At 41.5% G+C, this 25721-nt stretch overlaps 1 protein-coding gene across 2 annotated transcripts in view; it reads right to left on the bottom strand.

The window, feature by feature from the left end:
• Nucleotides 1-653: 653 nt before the first annotated feature.
• Nucleotides 654-25721, bottom strand: part of ARMC3 (armadillo repeat containing 3) — a 79218-nt gene continuing 54150 nt past the window's right edge. For both annotated transcript variants that reach the window (XM_089693754.1, XM_089693755.1), the window contains 7 exons: nucleotides 22050-22218; nucleotides 21743-21843; nucleotides 20511-20609; nucleotides 20133-20225; nucleotides 7458-7664; nucleotides 5678-5840; nucleotides 654-2606 (listed from right to left, as the gene is read on the bottom strand). In XM_089693754.1, coding sequence (XP_089549880.1) covers nucleotides 2403-2606; nucleotides 5678-5840; nucleotides 7458-7664; nucleotides 20133-20225; nucleotides 20511-20609; nucleotides 21743-21843; nucleotides 22050-22218 — 1036 coding nt within the window. In that variant the 3' untranslated portion in view covers nucleotides 654-2402. The remainder of the gene's footprint in view (nucleotides 2607-5677; nucleotides 5841-7457; nucleotides 7665-20132; nucleotides 20226-20510; nucleotides 20610-21742; nucleotides 21844-22049; nucleotides 22219-25721) is intronic.

Below are 25721 nucleotides of genomic sequence, written 5' to 3'. Positions count from 1 at the left end.
CTATGCAATGAACAGCTTTTATTTCTCTTTTTCATGCAACTTAACATCCTGAATCGGTTTCTGGAATTATAACACTTGAGTTATAAACCTTGGAGTTGCTTTTTGGAGGAGAAGCCTTATGGTCTTACATTTCCATCAACATTCTGTGGCTATTATTTTGGAGTGTAACTTCTGTGGTGTGAGCTGTGGAGGTACCTCTAGGAGGAGAAGATATATGATCCTATCTTCCCATTGACTGTCTGCAAATGCTGTGTAAGACCACATGACCTGCGGTCTTATCCTCTGGTAAGAGGCTGTGTATGGTGTTGCCCACTTTTGGGCAATTCATCACCCTTTTTATGGAAGATTGAGCCACAATTTAAGGACTTTTTTTATTTAATGGTCTGATATTTATAATTGTGGGAGAACAACCGTTACATTTTGTTTTATATTTTATTTTACCATTGTCGCCGTCAATTTTATGTTAGCTGCTATATAATTTTTTTCTCCACAAAGACATTTAGCGCAGATATATTTCATGTGAGAACATGCCTGTTCTATGTGTGTTGGCAAAGCCACTAGTCTCCATTATGGCATAGTATGATAATGACATTGCGGGAGTACAGCTGGTAGACAGTTGTCACAAGATAACAGAAAGTGCCTGAACAAGGGCCTTTGTGGTAGGATCGCCTTGAAGTACTATTTTTATTTCTAGGCAAACAGTTAAATAAACAGATAAAAAAACCACACACACATATATATATTGCTCAAAAAAATAAAAGGAACACTTTTTAATCAGAGTATAGCATCAAGTCAATTGAACTCCCGGGATATTGATCTGGTAGCAGAGGGGGTTGTTAATCAATTTCAGCTGCTTTGATGTTAATGAAATTAACAACAGGTACACTAGATGGGCAACAATGAGAAGATCCCCAAAACAGGAATGGTTTTACAGGTGGAGGCCACTGACATTATTTTCCCTGCTCATCTTTTCTGACTGTTTTTCACTAGTTTTGCATTTGGCTGGGGTCACTGTTACCGCTGATTACCTGGACCCTACAGAGGTTGCACAGGCAATCTAACTCCTCCAGGATGGCACATCAATACGTGCCATTGCCAGAAGGTTTGCTGTCTCTCCCAGCACAGTCTCAAGAGCATGGAGGAGATTCCAGGAGACAGGCAGTTACTCTAGGAGAGCTGGACAGGGCCGTAGAAGGTCCTTAACCCATCAGCAGGACTGGTATCTGCTCCTTTGTGCAAGGATGAACAGGATGAGCTATGCTAGAGCCCTACAAAATGACCTCCAGCAGGCCACTGGTGTGAATGTCTCTGACCAAACAATAGGAAACAGACTTCATAAGGGTGGCCTGAGGGCCCGACATCCTCTCTAGTGGACCCTGTGCTCACTGCTCGGCACCATAGAGCTCGATTGGCATTTGCCACTGAACACCAGAATTGGCAGGTCCGCCACTGGTGCCCTGTGCTTTTCACAGATGAGAGCAGGTTCACCCTGAGCACATGTGACAGACGTGAAAGGGTCTGGAGAAGCCGTGGAGAACATTATGCTGCCTGTAACATCGTTCAGCATGACCGTTTTGGTGGTGGGTCAGTGATGGTCTGGGGAGGCATATCCATGGAGGGATGCACAGACCTCTACAGGCTAGACAATGGCACCCTGACTGCCATTAGGTATCAGGATGAAATCCTTGGACCCATTGTTAGACCCTACGCTGGTGCAGCGGGTCCTGGGTTCCTCCTGGTGCACGACAATGCCCAGCCTCATGTGGCGAGAGTATGCAGGCAGTTCCTGGAGGATGAAGGAATTGATACCATTGAATGGCTCCCACGCTCGCCTGACCGAAACCCAATAGAACACCTCTGGGATATCATGTTTCAGTCCATTTGACGCCACCAGGTTGCACCTCAGACTGCCCAGGAGCTCAGTGATGCTCTGATCGAGATACCCCAGGACACCATCCGTCGTCTCATTAGGAGCATACCCCGACATTGCTAGGCATGCATGCAAATACGTGGATGCCATACAAACTACTAAGTACCATTTTGAGTTGCTACAATTACATTTCAGCAAAATGGACTAGCCTGCTGCATAATATTTTCACTTTTATTTTTGGGGTGTCTTTGAATTCAGACCTCTGTAGGTTGATCATTTTCATTTCCAGCAAACTATGGGGCATCCTTACGTTCCTAACACATTACCCAGTCCATATCAGTATAGATATCCAGCAGGATATTTTTCCCCATTGAGATCTGATGTGTTTTCAAAGTATTTAATTTTTTTGAGCTGTGTATGTATACATTTACAACAGATGTCCTATTAAACATCAGAAGTTGAAAAAGAGTGAGAAAGAAAGGAAAAAAAAAAGAAAAAAGAAAAATCCTGAGCATTTAGACGTATAGAATTCTCATATATGCTGATAGCTCTCGGCCTCCACAGTTCTGTGCTTTATCAGGTGGCCTGGTTGATGCATGAGATCCACAATGTAACTCTCTGGAGGAGCTCTTGTCCCTGGTCTCAATGAGTCACTCAGCAACTTGACTTCATTCCAAGCACGACCGTAGTCACCACGTTCCAGAGTACAAGCAATGCCAATTCTGTCTGCTACAGCCTAGAAAACATGAACATTATAGAGTACAAGCAATGATAACGCTGTCCATTGCAGCCTAGGAAACACATGCATTATAGCCTTGCAACACTTTGACATTTACTGTGTGGCCCTCAGGGGCCCCTGAAGATAGGAGTCTGTGTTTCCCTTGCCTCAGTGTAGCGGTGTCCCTAGGGTTGGTTTCACCCGGTGCGGTAACACTTGGTGACACCCCCTCCGATGATCCCCGCAGGATGGGTCAGATCTGTGAATTGAGCATAATAGATCGGAGTCCAATCCATTATCCTCCCCAATCCGCAGATCCGATCCATCCTGCGGGGATCGTCGGCTTGCAACCTAATTGATCTCTCCACCAGCTCCACAAAAAGGTAAGTTTTAAAGCAAGCCCCTCTCTCTCTCTCCGCCCTCTTTCTCCCCCCCTTTCCCCCCCCCCCCCTCCCTCAGCCTTCCCCTCTCTCCCCCCTACTTACTACATGCAGTGCTGTCACCAGGGTCCAGGGATTACACTGACCTGCTGCATACTCTGCCTGCCCCTCCAGCTCTCTGACTTCAGCACCCGTGGCAGGGACGTGGACCCGCCCCTCTGCTGAAACTCCGAGGAGGAGAGGTGTCCGAAGTGCCTGCCTCACTGTCCGTCCCCTCAATGCCTGCTTATTTCAGAAGCGGCACATACAAGGACAGACTGAGCCTCTCATGGGGCCCTGTAGTGACCCCGGGCCCTCAGGCAGTGCCCAAATGGTCAGTCCACCCCTGGTGAAGCAGGACCAGTGTCACCCCGTGGAAAAAGGTGTAACCCGGCACGGCACGCACCCCCTGCACCTGCCTAGGGATGCCCCTGCCTCAGTGCTTACTTTGGTCAGTGAAGGAAAGTTTTCCTTAGACTAAATTTACACTATCTTACTATTTTTGTGTTATCCATCCATTTTCTCTCTTAGGCCCCTTTCACACGGGGTGGAATCTGCTTTGGGCAGAACAGAGGGGGCGGATGATAGGTCTATGTCTGTTTTGTTTATGCAGAGCGGACACGGAACAAGCCTGTTCTGCTCTATGGGTGGTAAATGCTAGATCCCCTTCTGAGTGGAGGTAGGTGGGTGTAAATGGAAACAAGTTTCTTTATGCCCCCTGGCCTATAGGAATACATGGATCAGATCAGGTCTGCCTGAAAAACTGACAGGCAGACCTGACTGGATCATCCGTGTGAAAGGGGCCTTAAGGTTTTTCCATTGATTTTTAAACGGATTTTGCTGATAAAAATAGCAAATGTGGTAAAAGTAAATTTAAAGGGAGCTAGCTGTAGGGAGCACAAATGCCAAAGGAATGATTTGTAAAGGAGCTGTGACCTCTAGCAGTCTCATGTAATGTTTCTTCAGTCTATGACGGTCTACTGACACCTGTTTCAAATCTTCAACAACTCTAGCATGTCTGCAGTCTCTGACCATCTCTTGTAGCATGTCCGTGGTCTTTGACAATCTCCAGTTGCTCGTCTGCATTCTCTGATGGGCTTCTGTATCTTCCCATTCAGTTTCCAATGATACAGAGAGGGGCGCTGATGTGATGATACCAGCACAAAGCTCAACATCTATATACTATTAAGTGCTGTAGTGATATCCACAAAGAGGGAGTTTACATGACACCCTGCAATCACCGGAAGTGGGTTAAATGATGCAGAGCATCCTTTAAAATAGAACACTGGTGACATCAGGTGGCAGAACAAAAATGATTGCAGTGGACAATGCTGAAGAGGAGGTGAGCATGGCAGACAAATCTCTTTTCTAATGCTTGGTTTAATGTTTTTCAAGTGGACCCGATCGAACGCTCTATTCCACTCTATGGAGCTGCAGATGTAAGCAGACATGCATCCGATCCAATCCTGTCCGCTAAAAACAGATGAATGGCGGATCGGATGACAGTCAGATGGAAATGGACAGGTGGTCTGTTTCCATCCGACAAGCCATAGAGGGCAGCAGCTATGTCCGTGTCCGCTCTGCATAAGCGGAGCGGATATGGACCTGTCATCTGCTTGCTCAGAGGGGATCAATGGGCAGATACCAGGCTGGGCAAGCGGATCCACTGACGGGTCTGCCCTGTGTGTTAGGGGCCTTAGGCTTTTTACTACTTTTTTGCATCTCAGTGCTCGAGATGTCATCCAGCCTCTTTCAGACACTTTGGGGGAGATTTACTAAAACTGGAGCACTCAGAATCAGGTGCAGCTGTGCATGGCAGCTTCTAACTCCAACTGGTTCAATTAAGCTTTGACAATAAAATCTGGAAGCTGATTGGTTACTATGCACAGCTGCACCAGATTTTGCACTCTCTAGTTTTAGCAAATCTCCCCCTTCCTGTCTACAGTCAGTCAGTCACTCCAGCATCAGCTGCATATTTTGGACCACTTTCCTGATAGTGAAAAGGGCATGGCTGCTTTTATTCTTTACCAACAAAGTGACAACACAAGAGAACAGATGGGAGCCACGTATCACCCTACAACTGAAAGCACCTACAAGACAGGATCACCTGGTATATATATTAGAAAAGTGTTCGATACACTCGATTGTTCAACTTTTGAAACGTTAGTGGGCTCATTTCGATTAACAAAATACAAAGTTTTATGGCAAAAAAACAACTATCATGTTGGTTGTTTTTAGCCAAAACGATTGGTTTTCTAAACATTGACCGAAAACAGTTTGAACACGCACATGTGCTGTAGATTTTTTCAAATATAACCCCGGAAGTACAAACAATGAAAAGAAAGATATTTGTTTTAAATAAAGTTGGCAAGTAGGAAGGTTCACAAAATGTCAAATGTTTGCATCTTTTCCACAGATCGTCAAAAAATGTATAATTTATGTTGTTAACGATTGATAATATGTCAACAATTGGGGGAAATATTTTGATACAATGATGGTGTTATCGCATGCACATTCAACTGATCTTCATAAATATACCTATTTTTTTCAAATGATTTTCTAACCGTGTATGGCCAGCATTATTATTATTATTAGAGCTTATATGCGATTTATCTCTACATTAGGAAAGCGAAAAAAGCCCTTTAAAAACCCAAATCTCTCAGAACATACCTTGTAGAGAAGTGCTCGGTGATAGAATATCCCTTTCTTAATCTTTCCGATGGGAATGACATTGCTCTTCAGCTCAAATTTAAGTTCACTGATATGGAGCTCCCAGCTGAATTCATGCAGTCGATCCTTCTCTATAGCACTGCCCATCTTTTCAGCCACAAACCTGCGTGAAATTCAAGAAGATCCATCATACTACAGATTTTTGTCTCAAATAAAGAAGAAGCTTTTTTTAACTATAAACAGCCCCTGAATGATTGCTGCAATTATGCTCAGATCATTACATGAATTAAAATGGTAATATATGCGGCTGTCTCAGTATCTTGACTGTTCAGCTGCATATCATGTAAGATTAAGAAGCTGGCATAAATGCTTCAAATGAAATCAGTTTTAGTCTGAAGTCTGTAGAAAGTAAATATAATGATTATGTACCTGAGAGGAAAAAGAATAATTCTCAGGGTTGATCTAGGAGAATGTTTAGAGTGAAGATGTACTGTACTTTGCACACGCAAGGCAAAGGGACAAGTTCACTTTAATGCCTGAGCAGCTGAACATACTTACACAGCACCTTCCCTTTGCTCCCTCATCACACTTTTCAGGCACTAGTAGCAATAGAGAGCTAAATACAGTATATGTAATCTCCAAATCACATGATCAGGGGCGGACTGACAACTCATGGGGCCCCCAGGCAATAGGGGATCATGGGGCCCGTGTCCTTGCCCACACTCAAAGCACACCCAAAAAAGCCTATAAAAAAAAAAGGTACCAGGGGCCCCCTACTGACCCTGGGCCCTCAGGCAGTGCTCGAATGGTCAGTCCGCCCCTGCACATGATATATGTTCCATAAGCTTTAAAGGGTCAGTCCACTCAGACATAATTTTATACATGTGAGTGGAGCCTGGTAGGCTAAGTGAGGCTATGGTTGCCACCTTATCCCTTTAAATCCGAACCAATATCAATTACACAGGTTTTGTGGCTGATTAACCACTTGTCCTCCAGAGGATTTACCCCCCTTCCTGACCAGGCCATTTTTTGCATTACTTTAACTGACAATTGCGCGGTCATGCAACGCTGCACCCAAATGAAATGTCTGTCCTTTTTTTCCTATGAATTGAGCTTTCTTTTGGTGGTATTTGATCGCCTGTGCGTTTGCGCTATAAGCAAAAAAAGACCGACAATTTTGAGAAAAAAACAATATTTTGGACTTTTTGCTATTAAACATGTCCAGCAAAAAAAAAAAAAAAAAAAAGGTAGAGTGAACACCCCTCATAATGGGCACAGCAGGTGAACAGCCCCAGAAACTCCACACACAGATCTCAGCTACAGAGATATAGGAAACTGCAAGGGGCTTTAAAGGATAAGTTCACCTTTGGAAACATGTTACATGTACATCTCGTTTTTAGGGTTGAACATGTAACGTGCTCCCATAGCTGCAGCAGCGCCCGCTGCCCCCTCCCCCTCCCTCTGACAGATAGTACGGGGTGAAGTTTCCCTGTACAATTTGTCAAATTTGAAAACAGCGCAATTTGTGTTACCAAGCAATTGAATTGGTGTACCTAATAAAGAGGCCAGTGAGTGTATATTGTACAGTGATGATGTCTCTGTTACTTTTACAATTAATATATTGGTTTTTAAAGGCATTTGGTGTATACAAAGTGGATTTATATCCTTTGTGGTTATTGAGGAATATACTTGAACTGAAGTTTTTGTCCCTTTAGTGCAGCCTTTAAATAAGAGCATATAGTCATATTGGATGGTTTGGTCTAAATAAACATTTACTTACTGTGCCAGAGCCACCACTTGCTCTCGGATGTGTGGAAGAGGAAGGATTGTTCTGGAAGCCTCTGAGATATAGTCATTTAATTCCTGGTCACATGGTGGGAACCACTGCAGTGTCTCAGGACTGGGATCTGGTGGAGCTTTGACCTGGGGCACCTCATCTTCCTCTTTCATCTTCTCTTCCTCCTTCTTCACTTTGCCCTTTCCTTTGCTGAAAATAATTAAGAGGTTTACAGAGATTTAATATGGAAATTAATAAAGTGAATCTAAATAGGGAAGTGTTACTATGTCAGATTTATTTGATGTGTGTTATTGGAGAAAGTTCCCTTCACTTCTTGTCAGCAACCAACAAATGGGAATGCATTGAACCTATGCATCATACCTAACATGGTCTAAAACATAACTTTTATTAAATGTCTTAAGAAACTGCCAGTGTATGGCCTTACTTATATGGAAGCATGGGTCAAGCACAAACAAATGGCAACCACCCCAATCTATAACTGGCTTTTGCAGCTAGGAGCACATGAAAGGGTGAAGCATGTCAAAAAACAACAAACAAAACTTCCCAGCTCACTTACCAGCCAGCCTGCAACAAACTAAATTACTTAGTTCAGGCATGGGTTTAGTGCAGAAGCACAATACCATAATGCTGGGGGTCAGGGGCGGATTGGCAACTCATGGGGCCCCCAGGCAATAGGGGATCATGGGGCCCCTGTGTCCTTGCCCAAATTCACAAAAGCCTATGAAAAAGATACCAGGGGCATCTCATGGGGCCCCCTACTGACCCCGGGCCCTCGGGCAGTGCCCGAGTTTCCAAATGGTCAGTCCGCCCCTGCTGGAGTTTTTATGAAAAAGTACCTCTATCTAAAGGGAGGTTTCAAACATGGACCATATCACCAACCAGCAGATATATGATATATACCGCTGTTGCAAAATAGAGTGATCTGAAAGAGATAAGTGTACAGGTGAAGGTCAGTATATTGAACAAAATCCTATCTACTTACAGGTTTGGATCAGTACCAAAGGTTACTGTGGCTACTGAGGGGCTTGAAGGGGTCTGCCTAATTCCTGGCACACCACAGTACCTGTTCCAGCCTGGTAGCAATACTATAAAAAGTGTGGTGACTAGTACACTGCTTGGGAACCAGTGGATAGGGGAATAGGATCAGGGAAGGGTTAAAAAGACTTTATTGGTAAATAGTTAGGAAATGGTTAAAAACGTTGCAGCGCCACTATGGACCAGTCTTGAGAAACCTAGTGCACATATATATAAAAGCACAGTAAGGGCTCGTTCACACTTGAATTTATTTCTAACTCTTGCCAAACGCCCCTATAGCGTTTGACAGGCTTTAGACAGGCATTTGGGAAGCGTTTTTAATGCTCCCCAAATGCCCTATGCGCGGTTTTGAGGTGGTTGATAGGCGTCTGCCAAGCGTTAAAACCGCATGACAAATGACTATAATGAAGTTAAATGTTATTACCGCATCGCAAACGGCTCGCAACCATGTCGCAACAGCACCGCAAACGCCTGCCAGGCGCCATAGACTTGAATGGGAGGCTTCAACTCCTCCTGATTCAACACGAGGAATCAGTTTTGCCGCGATGCGACACTAACGTATCAGTGTGAACAGCACTTTGTGCTGCCATGTGCAGAATTTTCATAGGCATTTGAGAAGCGTTAAAAACGCTTCCCAAACGCCTGTCTGACACCTGCTGACAAAGCTAGTGTGAACTGAGCCTAAAAGAGGCACCACCATCCAGGCGTAAGAATTTATGCTTTGATGGTGGCTCCGCCTTTTGCTCTGTTTCCATGGTAGCAATACTGTCCTAGTACAACACTGCATCCACCAGCACACGGGTACCTCCCGTAAGCCTCATCATAGCCTGGCTTACCTCAATAAGAATTAGAGCTCATTCAAAGTGAAAGACAAAATAAAATCAAAATCCCTGAACCCAACAGGTTTTGCCACTAAACGAGACTTCATCAGGAGTACAAAGTGTAATGTTGTGTCAAACAGAGCGCATGGCAAATTTTGGACAATTACAGTGGTCAGATCAATTTATAATTAGTCCTGGACACACACCAGGAAGGGAATAGAAACCCCATTTTTGTAGGTGTCAGATGCCCACATTTGATGATTTCTGCTTTTATCCTGTTACAGTGACAACTGTAAGATTTTGGATTTCCCATCACTTTTTGTTCCATCATCATAACAAATACAGTGAATCTCCCCAGCAGGGACACAGACAGAAATAAAAACTGACAGCTAAAGGCAGACTGTGGTTTAGTGGTTAGCAGCACCGGGGTCCAGGACCTGCATGGAGTTTGCATGTTCTCTCTGCTTACGTGGGTTTCCTCTGTGTACTCCCGTTTCCTCCTACACTCAAAATACACGTTAACTTGTTAAATTGGCCCTAGTGTGTGTGTGTCTGTATGAGACATAAGGGACCTTAGATTGTAAACAGGGGCGGACTGACAACTCATGGGGCCCCCGGGCAATAGGGGATCATGGGGCCCCTGTGTCCTTGCACAAACTCAAAAAAGGCTATGAAAAAGGTACCAGGGGCATCTCATGGGGCCTCCTACTGACCCCGGGCCCTCGGGCAGTGCCCGAGTTTCCAAATGGTCAGTCTGCCCCTGATTGTAAACCCCTTGATGGAAGGGCCTGATGTGAATCTACGAGACCGTGTACAGGTGAAACTCAAAAAATTAGAATAACGTGCAAAAGTTCAGCAGTCTTTCCCATGATTGTGATTCCTACTGAACCAGACTGAGAGACCATTTAAAGGCTCAGGAACCCTTTGCAGGTGTTATGGCTTAATTAGCTGATTAGAGTGGGACACTTTGAGCCGAGAATATTGCACCTTTTCACAATATTCTAATTTTCTGAGATTGTGGATTTGGGGTTTTCATGAGCTGTAAGCCATAATCATCACAATTATGACAAATCACGGCTTGAACTATCTTGCTTTGCATGTAATGAGTCTATCTCATATATTAGTTTGACCTTTTAAGTTGCATTACTGAAATAAATTAACTTTTGCACGATATTCTAATTTTTCGAGTTTCACCTGTATATATAAAGCACTGCATAAATTGTTATCACTATATAAATGCCTGTTGTAAGCGTTTTTGTTTTTCTGAGTCCCCCCAAAAAACATAGCTTTATTACCAGTTGATTTTGCCAGGAGATCAATGATATTCCACTTCCTTTAAAAGGTCCAAAAGGACTCAGAATCTGTTGATATAACGGCTTAACTAGTTGCAGACATTAGGCGGGCTACACACACCAAAACAAACTTCATCATTATACACAGGACCTGTCTAGCACGTCCATTCTCTCTACACTGCTTCTGGAAACCCCCCCCCAATATGTACAGCAACTGTTGGCTTTAATTAATCAAGGCTGTCATTACAGTATACTCAGAGAAGGTGTGGGCAGCTGTAGCTGACAAAAAAGCGATCTTACAGTGTTTATAAATAAAACTTGTTCAGAAGTCAATATACAAAAATTAAACAGTAACAATGTTACGTTTGTATCATTTTGTTCATTCATCTGCAGTAACACTATTTATTTTTAAATTGACACATCTCAAAAAAAATCAAAAAGTGTGTTTTGTTGTGATTTGTTTTTTAAAGATTGCAAAAAAAAAAAAAATCATTGTTGCAAGACAATATCAAGAAAAGAAAGCCTTATTTGTCCTTAACCACTTAAGCTCAGGAAAGTTTTACCCACTTCATGACCAGGCCACTTTTTCCTATTTAGCACTGCGCTACTTTGACTGGTAATAGTGCTGTCATGCAACGCAGTCACCAAACTAAATTTATATAATTTTCTTTCACACAAAGCTTTCTTTTGGTATTTGATCATCACTGGGTTTTTAACTTTTTCAATATAAACAAAAAAAGACTCACAAAAAAAAAAAGTTTACTTTCTGCTATAAAACACATTCAATGAAAATGTAAAAAAAATCAAATTCCTTCATAAAATGAGGCCAAAATGTATTATGCTACATGCTTTTGGTAAAAAAAAATCCCAATAAGTGAATATTGATTGATTTGCATGAAAGTTATAGTGTCTACAAACTATGGGATTTATATTGCAATTTTTATTTATGTTTGTTTTTAATACTACTAATAGTGGCAATCAGGGATTTATTATGGGACTGCGATTGTGCAGTGGGCAATCTGACACTAACTGACGCTGAGGGGAACTGACAAACTACCACTTACATCACCAGTAACATTAATATAGTGATCAGTGATAATACGATACGCTATCACTGTACTAATGGCACTGGCTGAGAATGAGTTAACATCTAGGTCGATCAAGGGGTTAAATGTGTGCCTAGCAATGTGTAATGTATGTATTATGTTCTGCTTTTACTGAGACATCTTTGTTTCTCATCCCTGCTTTGCAAGGATGAGAAACCGAGAGATAGTTCCCTCTGTACAGAGCCCTGTGTTGATTGTCAACACAGGGCTCTGGGCTGTGACTAGACACAGCCGGTCAGCAAGTCTTGCCATGTATCAGTGACCGAGACCTGCTGACAGACGCTGTGTACAACACAGCAGGTGTCGGCGAAGGGTTATGCATGCGCAGCTCACTGTACATTTCACAAATGATTGTGAATAGGCAGGTAAGAGGCAGCTTGGGAGGCTTTTTTGTCCATACAGGCTGGTCACAAAATTCTACAATCACTCATCCATCCATCCATGAGTGAGAGTTTGGAGGAAGTGAAGGAGGGATCACTATTGGTGGTTTGGGAGGCATGTGAATTCATGGAAATTGGTTTTGAAGCCACCTAATGTGAGTGCAAGGAAAGTCTTTTAAGAAAATTTTCTTTGACCCTCATATAGTATTACGCTCTATGTGGAATCACCCTGGAAGGAGATCCAGTAAGGAATCATTAAAGGGAGGAAAAACATCTGAGGCAACTACACTCCACCTATAAGTCTGTTTATGTCTCTCAAAGCTATATCAGCTTGAGAATCCACGCTGCCTGGTGAGTGTGGAGCAAATGATTTATCACTGATGGTGTGAGCACGCTGGAAAATTTATGAAGTTTGTTTTATAGATAAAAAATTTTTTGTCACAAACGTTTGGGACACTGGACTTTAATTTGGGACTTTACTCTTTTTTTTTTCCATTTATTTTATTTTGGACTTATTTTAATTTTCTTATATCTTTTTATTTGCGCTGTGTGAGTTTTGTTGGATGTTTAGTCATTTTTTGAACAGCAGCATTTACTTGATTTATTTTTATTTCTTTGGCGCAAGTTTTCTATTTATTGTTAGTGTACATTTATTACAGAAGAGACATTCTTATTATTATTATAGAGGATTTATATAGCGCCAACAGTTTGCTCAGCGCCTTACAATACATTGCATGTCTCTTCTGCAACAAAAAGCCTGCCTTTTCGCAATTTTTTATTTGTTGGCAGTATATAAATATCCATAATAAATAAATCACTCTTTCCAAAACTAACAAAAAGTTTTAGTTAGTGATGCACTAAGCCAGCAAACAGTGGCAGATTGCATACATAAGTTGATCTTCTTGATCACCTGGCTTCAAGTATGGATCAATACCAGGGACGGACTGACCATTTGGAAACTCGGGCACTGCCCGAGGGCCCGGGGTCAGTAGGGGGCCCCATGAGATGCCCCTGGTACCTTTTTCATAGGCTTTTTTGAGTTTGGGCAAGGACACAGGGGCCCCATGATCCCCTATTGCCCGGGGGCCCCATGAGTTGTCAGTCTGCCCCTGATCAATACAGAGCTCCTAATATGTAAACCTTTTTTGAGACTATGACAGTATTGAAACCAGAGGATCAGCATGAGAGCTGGAAGCCAGCATTTATAGGAGAACAACAATGGTAGCCCATCTATTTCTTTAATGGCAGGTTTCCTTATTAAGATTTTTAGCTGTCTGAACTCACTGTTAACCCTCTGTGATTTACAAGGTAAGAATCAGCCAGGACAGCCATGTAATGTCGGAAACATATATGGGAAAGCACAGATATACACAAAAAGTGTTTTCTTTACATGAAAAATTTGAGCTGAAATTAGAATCTATATCAATATATCTCCAGCTGCTGGACAGAGGAATTAATACCCCACAGACAGATTTAAATGACAAAGCTACAACCTGACCTCTGAGATACTATGAAAAGCCACTCCACTGATTTCTGAAATGGAAATGTATCCTCTTTGTAATGTTTTAGATACATATGGAAGTGATCAACTTAATGTAAGTATCATTATCAATGTGTGTTGATGTTTTAAATCCCCTGTTTCTAAACATAATTTATATATACCTGAAGGCAGCCATATTTATTAATACACATTTTTAATGCTTTATATCATTACACATTGACCATGCTATGCTGCTTCTTTTATTTCACTGCACGTCTACAGAAAGGGTTTGTTGCAGTGTATGTAAACCCTAAAGTCAAACTTCCCCTGAGGTCTGTACAGCATAAATGAGGAATTTGTTGATGCGTTTGGAGCTGCGTGCAGGCAGCCTATGTTAGTAAATGGAGGCGCAGTGGCTGTACTGGCTCATCTGTTTGGCATGTCAGCATGGATGAGTGCACGGCCCCCCTGAACACAGACGATGTATGTTCGGATCCACGCACCTACCTCTGCACGCCTGTCAAACTCAGATGTACAGGTGTGTATGCACAATCAACGTGTCTCCATTCACTAACAAAGGCTGCCTGCACACAGTTCCTGATCTTACCAAAAATCCTCTTAGCTAACACCTTCCTGTATTCTCTGCTTCTTATCAGTTGTTCCCGACTATCTCTGTAGACTACAAAACACCTTCCCCTGGCGAGGAGAGGGGAAAAGGTGTTCTTTAGCCCTAATCTGTCCTTGGGTGAAAACGCTGCTCCTTCATACATACAATTTAATAAAGTAAAACCAAAGGCAAAACATTTCTTTTTCCATTTTGGAAGGACAAAGCAAGGGTTAAGGGTTATAACTCCTTTCTTTTTTTCCATCTGTTTCCTGTAGAGTAGACTTCCCTTCACTTCCTGTGCCAAAATAGGACATGAGAAGAAAGCACTATAAAGTGAGGAAACCCTTGATTATCGCCTTAGAAGATTTTTCTTCTATCCCTGTTCTGATGACAAGCCAAAACTTGGCATTTGCTTTCGCATTCACTCCCTGTGAACATAACCCATAAAAACGCAAAACAAATAAAAAAAGCGTCAAAAACGCATATGCAAAAATACAAAATGCACCACAAAAAGCACTGCAGAAACAGATCAATGCAAACTGCATAGGTGTGAACCTAGCCTTAAGGGGCAAAGGTAGCAATAAAACCTAACAGGCATTATAATCTCTCTCCACTCTATGCAATATTTAAAAAAAAAAAGTTTTGCTTTTAGTTACACTTTAAGTGAGTGATGCCACTCTAGGGTAGGAGGTGTATTACTGGCAGGATTATCAAAAGAAAACTAATGCAGCCACACCATCTGGAAGCCAGAGTTTCTATGATACCCTGCTTGAGTTTTAATAAAAGAAAAAATATATTTTATATATATCTATATATATATTCTGAGAATAAATACGAAGGTATACAGAGGTATAGAGAGAAGAAAAAAAAATGTGACACCTTTTAGAAATACAAAAAAGTGAAGAAACGACCAACTGGCACTATGGGGTTTATTTACTAAAGCTGGAGAGTCCAAAATCAGACTCCCTTCTGCATAGAAACCAATCAGCTTCTAACCTCAGCTTGTTCAATGAAGCTTTGGCAATGAAACCTGGAAGCTGATTGGTTTCTATGCAGAAGTGAGTCTGATTTTGGACTCTCCAGCTTTAGTAAATAAACCCCTATGAGTCTGCCTCCTTTTTTCTTTAGTTTTTTTTTTCTAATCATTTTATACAGCTCTAGGTTTGTCCAAATATGTTTAAATTTAATTGCTGTTGACTGACTCAAGACCTCTGTTAGAAGTCTGTTTCAATTGTGAACTATTCTTTTGGTAAAATAATATTTTCTAAGATTGATTTTGAATTTTCCTTCTGCTAGTTTGAGTTCATGGCCCTTTGTTCTTGATTTAAGCTGCATATTGACAATACTGTTCTACTAAACTAAATCAAAACTACTTTGTGCATCCAGGTGGATTATACCTTGTTTTTTTTAGGACAAATGGGGCTTTCACCATAAACATAACTACCATAACCAACCACCAAAAAACATCCCAAAATAATTTCTCCTGCTCATGACGATCACAACGATACCACATATATCTATGTTAGTTGTTGTTTATACCCGTAGCACGGCCCATAAACATTAGTGTGCATTTTGCTTTTTTTTTTATCCTGCCACTAACTGACCCTGATACTAATTTAAAAATTAAAAAAAAAAATCTTGACCAGAATAAAAAAAATACTGACCCTGACCCAAACATTAACCATGGCACTGACCTAGATCAAGCCCTGATCTAGGTATTTTTATTTATTGTTTTATTTTATTTTTTTATTATTATTTTTATTTAGTTATTTTTACAACCACTTTTTTTCTCTCCTCCATTCACAGAGAAAACAAGTGGGGCAGGCTTCACAGTGACTGATCACTGTGATATCCAAGCAGAGGCTTTAACAGCATTCATGTGACCCGGAATTGGGAGTTCCAGATCAAGATCATTAGAATTGTTCTCACTGACACCCCAGTCTTTGTGCTGGGATCACGCTGTGCGGCACAAAGATAGGTATGAAGACTAGCGGCCCCATGGAAAAAAAAACAGTCCAGTGGGGCCGCTAATTTGCATATGCTCGGCGCCAAGGGGTTAAAGAGTAACTCCACTTTTTTTGAGAAAAACATTCCCCTATGGGTGATCAATGTACACTGCAGGGATTTTAACAAACTTTGTTGCAGAGTCCTACCTTTTGCTATTCTGAAGGAGTAGCTGTTTGTTTGTCTATGTCCATGTGCAAAGTGAATCTGTATGGGAGTGGCTTTATAATTATCTGTCAGCTGCTGCACCTGTAGGGCTCTAATGTGCAAGTGGCAGGGTCTGCATCCCTTTAGTCACGATTTTCCTTTGGGAATATCTCACCAACAATGACATTTTTGTTGCAGGGGATGCTATAAATCTGAATTGAATTGTGCAGACTTCTGGGAATATCAGTAAGCCAATCACACAAACAGGGAATTACATTTCTGGGGGGGGGGCATTCTGTACACCACCTGTGTACAGAAAGCATCCAGGTAGCCATACTGAATTGCATTTTACAGCACTCCAGCAACAGTCCTAGCTGTCAGAGTACAATGACCCAATGGGGAGGATTCCTCCATCCACCTAGCTTGTATGGATGGGGGAATCTGTTCAGTTTTTTTCAAACAGCCTGCTGGCTGCAGGAGTACTCACAACACACACTGCTGTATGACTCAGAGGAGGGACATCCTTCCTCTTTATTTGCTAGACTATGCAATCCTGTACAAGTTTTCTGTTTAGGACAATAGCCATAGACAATTTGGCAAGCTTGTTAGGAAGCCCGGTATGCATGGCAAACAAAATGTACTGTAATTGGAGACCCAGTCATAAATGTTTATCTGTAAAATAAACATTTAGTTTTAGATTACTTAGAGTAATATTTAAAGATACTTAAAGTAATAAAAAATATAAAATCCATAAAACAGTTTATAAATTGGTAAACAAAAAAAAGTTACTTAAAACCATTTGATTTGCCCATTAAAGTTTTAAAATGAAAAATCCTGCCTACTGTTGACAATACACATGGTATTTTCAGAAGCTTTTCATTAACTCAATTCGATCAAACATATGATCACATGGAATTGAACTGACCTATGCAATCTGCCACTTGCTATTTTCAATGACTGTATGGTCCTTAACAACCGAAATTGTGGTGGGTATCAGCCGAAGTCAACACAAAGCCAATAGAGACATTTAAATTAAATTTAATTGACCAAAAACTGGTATATTTTTTCTTTATTAGAATGAGCCCAGGTTGAAAACTTTGAATTATCTGTAATATAAAGATATGGTATCCAACACAGAGTGGTAACTGTGAGGATATATACAATGCTCCCAAGTGAATTGAATTATCTGTGCTTTCCAAAAACCAACATTTCCTTAAAGTGTTACTAAATCCAGGACCCTGCATCCATTATATCCGCTCTCCCACAGTACACAGAACATGGAAATGCAATTATTTTAGTAAATATAAACTGCTAAATACATTTTCTCATCAGCAGTTTGAGCAGTCTTGTGGCTTCTATCAGTGTTCAGCCAAGCACTACCTAAATCTTGTAGGAGGAGTTTTCTTGCTGCTCTAGGAGGATGCAAAACCCCTGACCTCTGTTTGGACAGTGCTGATCACATGCACTCTCCCAAGAAAAAAAAACCCTCTAGCAATACACACCAAACTGAGCATTTGCAAAATGTCTACCGTTCAGTCTGTCTTATAAGGAGATAAGAGTTGGTTGCTTGAAAAAAGGGAGGAACAGAGAAGAAAGGATCAAATGGCCTTTTTACACAGAGGATTAACCCCTTAGGTTCCACCGTGAGCATAACAAGCATACTTTACTGCATATACAGACTGATTTTACTTTTGTGGGTTTAGGAACACTTTAAGTAAAGTGGTTTTAAAGGTTTAATTTTTTTCCTAAAATAACAAACATGTTATACGTATCTGTTCTTAGCAGTGGTTTTGCACAGAGCAGCCCCGAACCTCCTCCTTTGCGGTCCCCTTCCAGCGCTCCTTCTCCTTTCTGAGTGCCCCAATAACAAGCCACTTGCTATGGGGGCACTCCAGCGGGCTCAATCCCGAGCCACACTATGTGTGTCTATTGACACATACAGTACAGCTCAGCCCTGCCCCCCCCTCTCTGCTCACAGGATTTGAGAACACAGCCTCCTGTGAGAAGAGGGGAGGGTAGCACAGTGCTGCTGCAGATGGGCACAGCGCTGGATCGTGATTGGGTTCAGTCAAGTATTTCAAGGGGGCTGGGGGAAGCTACTATTAAAAGGTTTATTATTAAAATCTACTATTAAAAGGTTTAAAAACCTTTATGAAAAGAATGCATGGAGGTTAAAAAAAAAAAACCTTTTATATTTAAAACCACTTTAATTACATTGTAGCACAGTTTAACAGGTACATGTTATAATCCACAAAAATGTTCAGCTTTGTTAGTTTTAATTGTTGCCCTGAAACCCGTCATACGAAGGTGTTCTGTTAGAAAACACATCTGCTTCAATGTAGTCATCCGCTAATTCATAAAAAAGAATTGGCTGACACATTCCACTGCACGTCTGTCTTTCAGTAGAGGATTTCTGAGCTCTCCAGAAAACTCCACATGATTTTAAGCCGTGCATGTTTTTTATTAATTAGTGTAAAGTAAAAACATCTGCTGGGAGAACAACGTTGGGTGGAATTCTGTGAAATCTGTGAAATCATCCCACCCTTAACTGGCTCATAGTGGCCTAAAAATCTATGAATGTACTATAGGCACAAACCTGCCTGTGGTGCTAATTGCATTAGGTATTTATTTGCAATTTTTTCATAATTTATTTATTTTTTTAAATAAACATTTCCCAGCAAACTGTGCATGGGTCCCTAGGCCACATGTACACTGCTGCTCCTAAACATGAGTTTAGAAGCCTTTGGCATTTTTTTTTTGCCAAAGCTCCAGAACTCGACTAAATAAAAGCCAACGTGTCCATGTACACATAGGCTTTTGTCAGAGCTTAGCAGCAGCAGTTTTGGGGGCAGTTAAATGTCTCTCTCCTGAAAACAGAAGAATCGCGGTCAGGAGAGGAACATTTTGAGCAAAATGTAACTAAGTTATATAAGTAAATGCAATTTTAAAGGGCCAAAACTCTTATATTTATACAACCGAATTTAAAGTGGTTGTAACCCCTCACTTATACCCACTGAAGTGACGGGCCTCAGGTGATATACAGAAATTAAACAAATCCTCCTACATAAGTTGTACTTGTCTATCTGCAATCTACTCTACATCAGTTCAAAGTGCTGAATTTATAAAGCTTGTTAGAGAGTTAAAAAAAGGGGGTGGAAAGCTGAAGTTACACTCTGCAGAGCTCAGTGAGGAGAGCTCTAATAGCTGATTGGAGGGAAGAGACACCCCCCCCTTCACACAGCTCATGGGAACAGAGCTGAGGCTGTCAATCTGATGGAGGTTCCTCCCCTGTCACCATTTTTCTCTTGGTGTCAGGAAAACTAGTCAGAAATGATTCAAGCTGATAGCAGAGGAACAAAGCAGCAGACAGAAATGAAACTTAGTACACTGGGTTGAGACAAATACACACTATGGGGCGGCACAGTGGCTTAGTGGTTAGCACTTCCGCCTGGCAGTATTCGGGTCATTGGTTCGAATCCCAACTACGGCACCACCTGCCTGGAGTTTTCATGTTCTCCCTGTGCCACACCAAAAACATGCAGGTAGGTTAATTGGTAACTGTCTAAATTGTCCATAGTATGTGTATGTATGAATGTGAGTTAGGGACCTTAGATTGTACACCCCTTGAGGGTTAGGGACTGATGTGAATGTACAATATATATATATATGTTAAGCGCTGCGTAAATTGACGGCGATATATAAGTACCTGAAATAAATAAATATACTTTGTTCATACTTTATATCTGAGGCTTACAACCAACCTAATACAAATATATGAGAATTACCTGGAAGACTTCTCTTTCATCCTACTCCGGCTTACAGAAGGGGATTTCACTGAAGACGATTCTTGCTTGTCTTCTACAGGTGACTGAGCCCGACTGACAATAAAAAGTAATACGATAACCTGTCACAGTAATTTTGCCAATATACATCATGTACAATATCAAACAATCAGAAACCAATTCCAGTAACCTTCTTACTCTATGATGGGAATTCTGCTTCCACCATCAGGGCTGACAATCACAAGGCTACACCAAAATTCAAAATGTAAAAAATTGTGATAACGTATCCCTTATATTATCTACCACTTCTATCCACCTCTGGACATTCATTTGTTCACGTGTGGATTGAACAGTAATGAGGACAGGAATATAAGCACATACCCTCCTTGTTCTCTAGAGGCGCTTCTGCTCTGTGATGATGGAGACCGTCTGATGCTTTGCTCTGTTTTCTCCTCCGCTGGAAGGGGTGGTGGGGTAGCACTGGAAGAATAATTTTTCATGTAAGCTACAAGACAAAACTATTTAAAGCCCAATTGAACTTTCCGTTTAAATTATCTAGATACCTTCCAGGTGCATCAAAACAAAAGATGTTCAATGTCTTCAGTTTTTTCGTTTTCTTTAGAATGCAGCCCCAGCCTGAGAAGCAGAGCCAGTCCCCTGCCAGCATGCTGTAGAGAAGGATCCTTGCTCTTTGTGTGGAAGCAATGGTCTCTCTGCAGAGTTCCAACATGACCACTTTTGAGTCAGGATTATAGCTTTTCAGTTAGCAGGGAGCATGAGAAAAGCTTGTTCTTTGCCAGCAGTTGCAGTGTAGGAGCTCTGTTCTCTGTGTGGAAGCAGTGATTTTACAGCAGGGGTCCAGCACCCCCTAATACATCAGGCCAATAGCTCATGCTTTGAATCAACAGGAGGCATGCTGGACCTCTGCAGATAGACCACTGCTTCTACACAGAAAGCAACTGTTTTTCTCTGCAGTATGCTGGCAGGGGACAGTGCTTTCTACGCAGGCTGTGGCTGTTTTCTAATGAAAACCAATTGTAAGTCTTAGCATCTAGAATTTATTTATGTACCTGGAATTTTTTTTAGCTAATTTATGAGGAGAGTTCAACTGGGCTTCAAAGTAGATCCTAAGCAAATATATATTTTTTTAGTTTTTGTATAATATAGGGTGGCTTAACCATTTTCCACGAGCTGGTAAAAGAAATCTGTGATTGGCTGTCTCAATGATCATGTGATCAGGAGTCTGTTCTACCAACTCCCAATCCTTGCTCTGTGACTGCGTGCTGTCAGTGACTGCAGGCACATCACTACTTAAGACACAGCAACAAATATATGTGGTAGCATGGAATAATACCACTTGTTTGTCTTTGCTTGAATATATATATATATATTAGATACTAAATGCCAAAGTGGATGGCAAGGCTAAGGACATTCAAGCATTTATATGTTTTCAACACAACATAGATTAAAACAAGCCCTCACCACCCATAGCAGCTGCAGGCACTGTAGAGCAATTTATCCTCAATATTTACAGCAATTAACCTGTTTTCTCAGCAGCCTATCTTCCCATCCCTTCTCCCAGATGTGGCTTAGCAGCTCAGCTCAGCACTTACAGTTCAGGTAATCTTGTATTGATTAAAATAACTGCCCGGCTTTGGTTCAGCTCCTGTCTACTAAGTTCTTCCAGAGATGGTAACTTTGCATCTGGTTTTATCTGTACAATATAAATTGGCACACATATTAACAGTGTAAAGCATTTGCTTACATAGCCAAATTGTCATGTTTAACCAAAATATACTTTAGAAACGTTTGGAATGAACTGAATTAAAGTCTAAGTTGTGTTCCACAGATAATTTTGTGACAATCTCATGATGTACTCCAACACACCTATACATGACTTATACTCTAGTTCTAACATACCCGGCCGTGGTCATAAAATCCATCATTTATGAGGTTGTTGTAGGATAAAAATCCTTTCTGGTTGTATTTCAGAGAAAGGTTATTATCCAGCATCTTGTTCAGAGCCAGCTCACTAAAATTGCTTCTCCGACTTGCTGAAAGATTTATCTCCTGGAGAATGTCATAAGCCCTGAAAACAAAAACTGAAAGGTGACCAATTTTATAGGCAGAACAATATCAAAATATTTCTGCATGTGGCTCACTAGAGTTGAGGAAATGTATAAAATGGAGAGATTGACAGATATTCTCTACAAACAAGAGGGTAAATTTATTATTATTACTGGTACTTATTGTACATAGCGCTGCCAATGTACATAGCACTTTACATATATTGTATACACACCTCAGATCCTCTAGGGGTGTACAATCTAAGATCTCTAACTTACATTCATATATACACATATTAGGGCCAATTTAGACAGGAGCCAATTAACCTCTTTACGCCGGCCGCACACAAATGTGCGGCCTCCCGGTGTCTGGGCCTAGACGCCGAGCGGCTGCACATTTGCGTTCAATTAAAAAAAAAACATATGTGCTGAGAGCGCGCGCCCTGCGCGCTCCCAGCACATGTGTCTGGTACTCACGGAAAGGTCCCAGTCTGCTCTTTGGATCGGGACCTTTCCCGATCATGTGACCGCCATGACGACGCGTCACAAGGGTCACATGATATCTAAACCCCGTCCTGTCCATCCCGCCTCCCGGCTTCTGAAACTCTTAAAGGGCCGGGAGGCGGCGGCGTGAAGGGGTTCCCCTACCAGCATGTCTTTGGAATGTGGAAAGAAACCGGAGTACACAGAGGAAACCCACCCAGCCACCGGGAGAACATGCAAACTCCAGGCAGGTAGTTCTGTGGTTAGGATTCAAACCGACAACCCCAGTGCTGCTAGGTGGAAGTGTTAACCATTTAGCCACTTGACAATATTTGGTCCCCTTGGACATTTATAAATGAAACAGCGCAAAATAGACCTTCATACAAATTTAGTGAATCACAAAAAATAAATGTCCAATAATCATTGGTGCATATCTCTGTCAAAAAATCTTCAGGAAAGACACCCCAAAACCACTTGTGATGAAAGCTGAGGATTCCAAATGCTTTTAGAAAACTTCCACCTATCACCCGTGCACACCAACATCAAATACACTCACCAGATTTTGGTGAATGAAAAGCCTTTAAGGATTTTTGGGAAATCCTAACCCTCTTTGCATCAGATCAATAGTAGCCTGCCCCACCAGGTATATATCTTCTCCCAGGTCCTCACCGTGGTATCCTTGTTTACTCCACCGTATTGGAGAAAAAAATTTATATAGTGTAATATTGCCAGATAGATATTATAACAGAAGACAGAATCCAGGCCACTCACATTTTTCCAACTTGTAAAAGGCGCATTTATTTAGGCCAACACCAGCCTGATATTAAGAACCAGCAAACAGCCACAAAATCCAGGATTCTCACATCAATAAAAGCCAGTAAGAGCAGAGGAACAGCAGAAGACCAGTATAAATCCCTCAAAAATGGCCGCTGGAACACACCGCCTGGCATGCACTCCACTCACTGGAAGTGACGTCAGATGTGTGGACCGGAAATTGCGTCAACGCGTTTCGCCCCTCCCACAGGGCGTTCTCAATAGGCTTTTCATTCACCAAAATCTGGTGAGTGTATTTGATGTTGGTGTGCACGGGTGATAGGTGGAAGTTTTCTAAAAGCATTTAGAATCCTCAGCTTTCATCACAAGTGGTTTTGGGGTGTCTTTCCTGAAGATTTTTTGACAGAGATATGCACCAATGATTATTGGACATTTATGTTTTGTGATTCACTAAATTTGTATGAAGGTCTATTTTGCGCTGTTTCATTTATAAATATTATTTGTGTTTTCACATTTTCTGCACAGCAGCAATTTAGAAGAGGAATACACATATTTTGTATATGGCACTTTTTTGTTGGCGCAGGAATATTATATTTTTTGGTCCCCTTGGACAGCCTATACCTGTTCTGCTCCCCACCAGGATCTGATGTAGTTGGATAATGACCTTCCTGTATACTAAGGTATATGTAACATCTTTGAAAAGCCAGAAGCGGAACTTAAGGGGGAAATTGTCTCTCGCACAATATATTTGCATTTTTTTAGTTTAACTTTTTTTATTTTTCTTCCCTTTCTGGTTTTTTTTCCTGTGTTTTGTTATACGTTTTGTTACGTTTATGTGTTTTTTTTGGGGGGGAGGGGGCTACTTATTTTAGATGGCCTTGTTTATGTTATACTGGAATTTATTCTAATTGTAAAATTGAAATGTGGTGTATGATTTGGTACCAGGCTACATATAATATATGTTGGTGGATTTATTTTATGGACGATAATGCTAGCCTTGTTTTTGTTCTGATCTGCATAAATAAAGAGCTAAAAAATATATGTTTCTGCAGATATTATTTTGATACAGTAATTTTGTAGGGGTGGACATAGTGCCTGTACACAATGTGTATTTAGGTTTTGTGCTGCCCTAGGCAACACAAAAATCGGTGCCCCCACCTGCAGAGAAAGCCTGACATTGACCAACAACACCCCTGCCCCCCACCCGAGAGAGCCTTCCACTACCATTGCCCCCCATATACCAGTCACCATCCTCCACAGCGAGAGAGAGAGACACTCACCTTCACAGCTGCAGACATCCCTGGGAATGAGAGTCGGGCTGTGCATACACTGTCATGAAACCCACAGCCTCTCTCGGAACCCATCAGGTCCCCATGCCGTGTGTGTCCCTTCTTCTGTCCCTTCTTCCAAGGGTCAGTGCTGCCCCACCGAAAAATGCCGCCCTAGGCAAATGCCTTGTTTGCCTTGTGGAAAATACACCCCTGCCTGTATACCCTATGCAGCTGCACAGGAGCTCAAAGAATAATAGCGGCCATAAGTGGTACAGTACATCAAATCAGGGGCACCTGGTTGGGATGGAAAATAATCTTAATTTCATGAAACTGTGTGTAGGGGGATTCAAACCCAATAAGAATGCTTACATTTTTTTTTTCTCTGTTGTGAATAGGTTTTAACTGACTGTGCCGGTTTATTTGACTGTTGATTGTGCTTATGAGGATTATTGTTGTACATTGCAACTTAAAAAACTAATGCAGTCATCGCATCTAAGAACTGGTAAGCTGCAATATAATAAATGTTTGCTTTTGGGTTTAATACGGCTTTGATACACTGTACAATTCCAAATATACCGTATACCAGTTCTCCTCTGAACACCTTTTACTCCTGGCAGGAAAAACACATTTTACTCCTGGCAGGAAAAGATGTGATGGCTGCATTAGTTTTTTTTTCCTAGGCTTTCTTTCCTTTATTTTCATCTAGTAATTCTGCCAGTACATCTGTTGCTTTTCAACAGACCAAGCTGTCCTGCAGATGTAGCGTATTGCAGACGCGGTTAGGCACATTTAGGAGCATCAAAAGTTTGAGCGTTTATGGTTTCAACTGGCCAGAATATTAATTTATTCTGGCCATTGGAATGAATGAATGCTCAAGCACTAAATGCATCTAGAGTTTAGGCATGTTTACACGCATTTAGGCGTACCAAGCGTTATTTCTGCAAAAAAGCTCCTCTCCTGAACGCGTTGCTGATGTTTTTTTTCAGCCTGGAAAACTC

This window comes from Staurois parvus, unplaced genomic scaffold (assembly GCF_062004578.1).
Source record: "Staurois parvus isolate SC_StPar_1 unplaced genomic scaffold, SC_StPar_1.0 ptg000636l, whole genome shotgun sequence".
In the NCBI taxonomy this organism is placed as follows: Eukaryota; Metazoa; Chordata; class Amphibia; order Anura; family Ranidae; genus Staurois; species Staurois parvus.
Note: the sequence above shows the minus strand (reverse complement) of the source record. Positions and strands in the feature narration are given on the sequence as shown.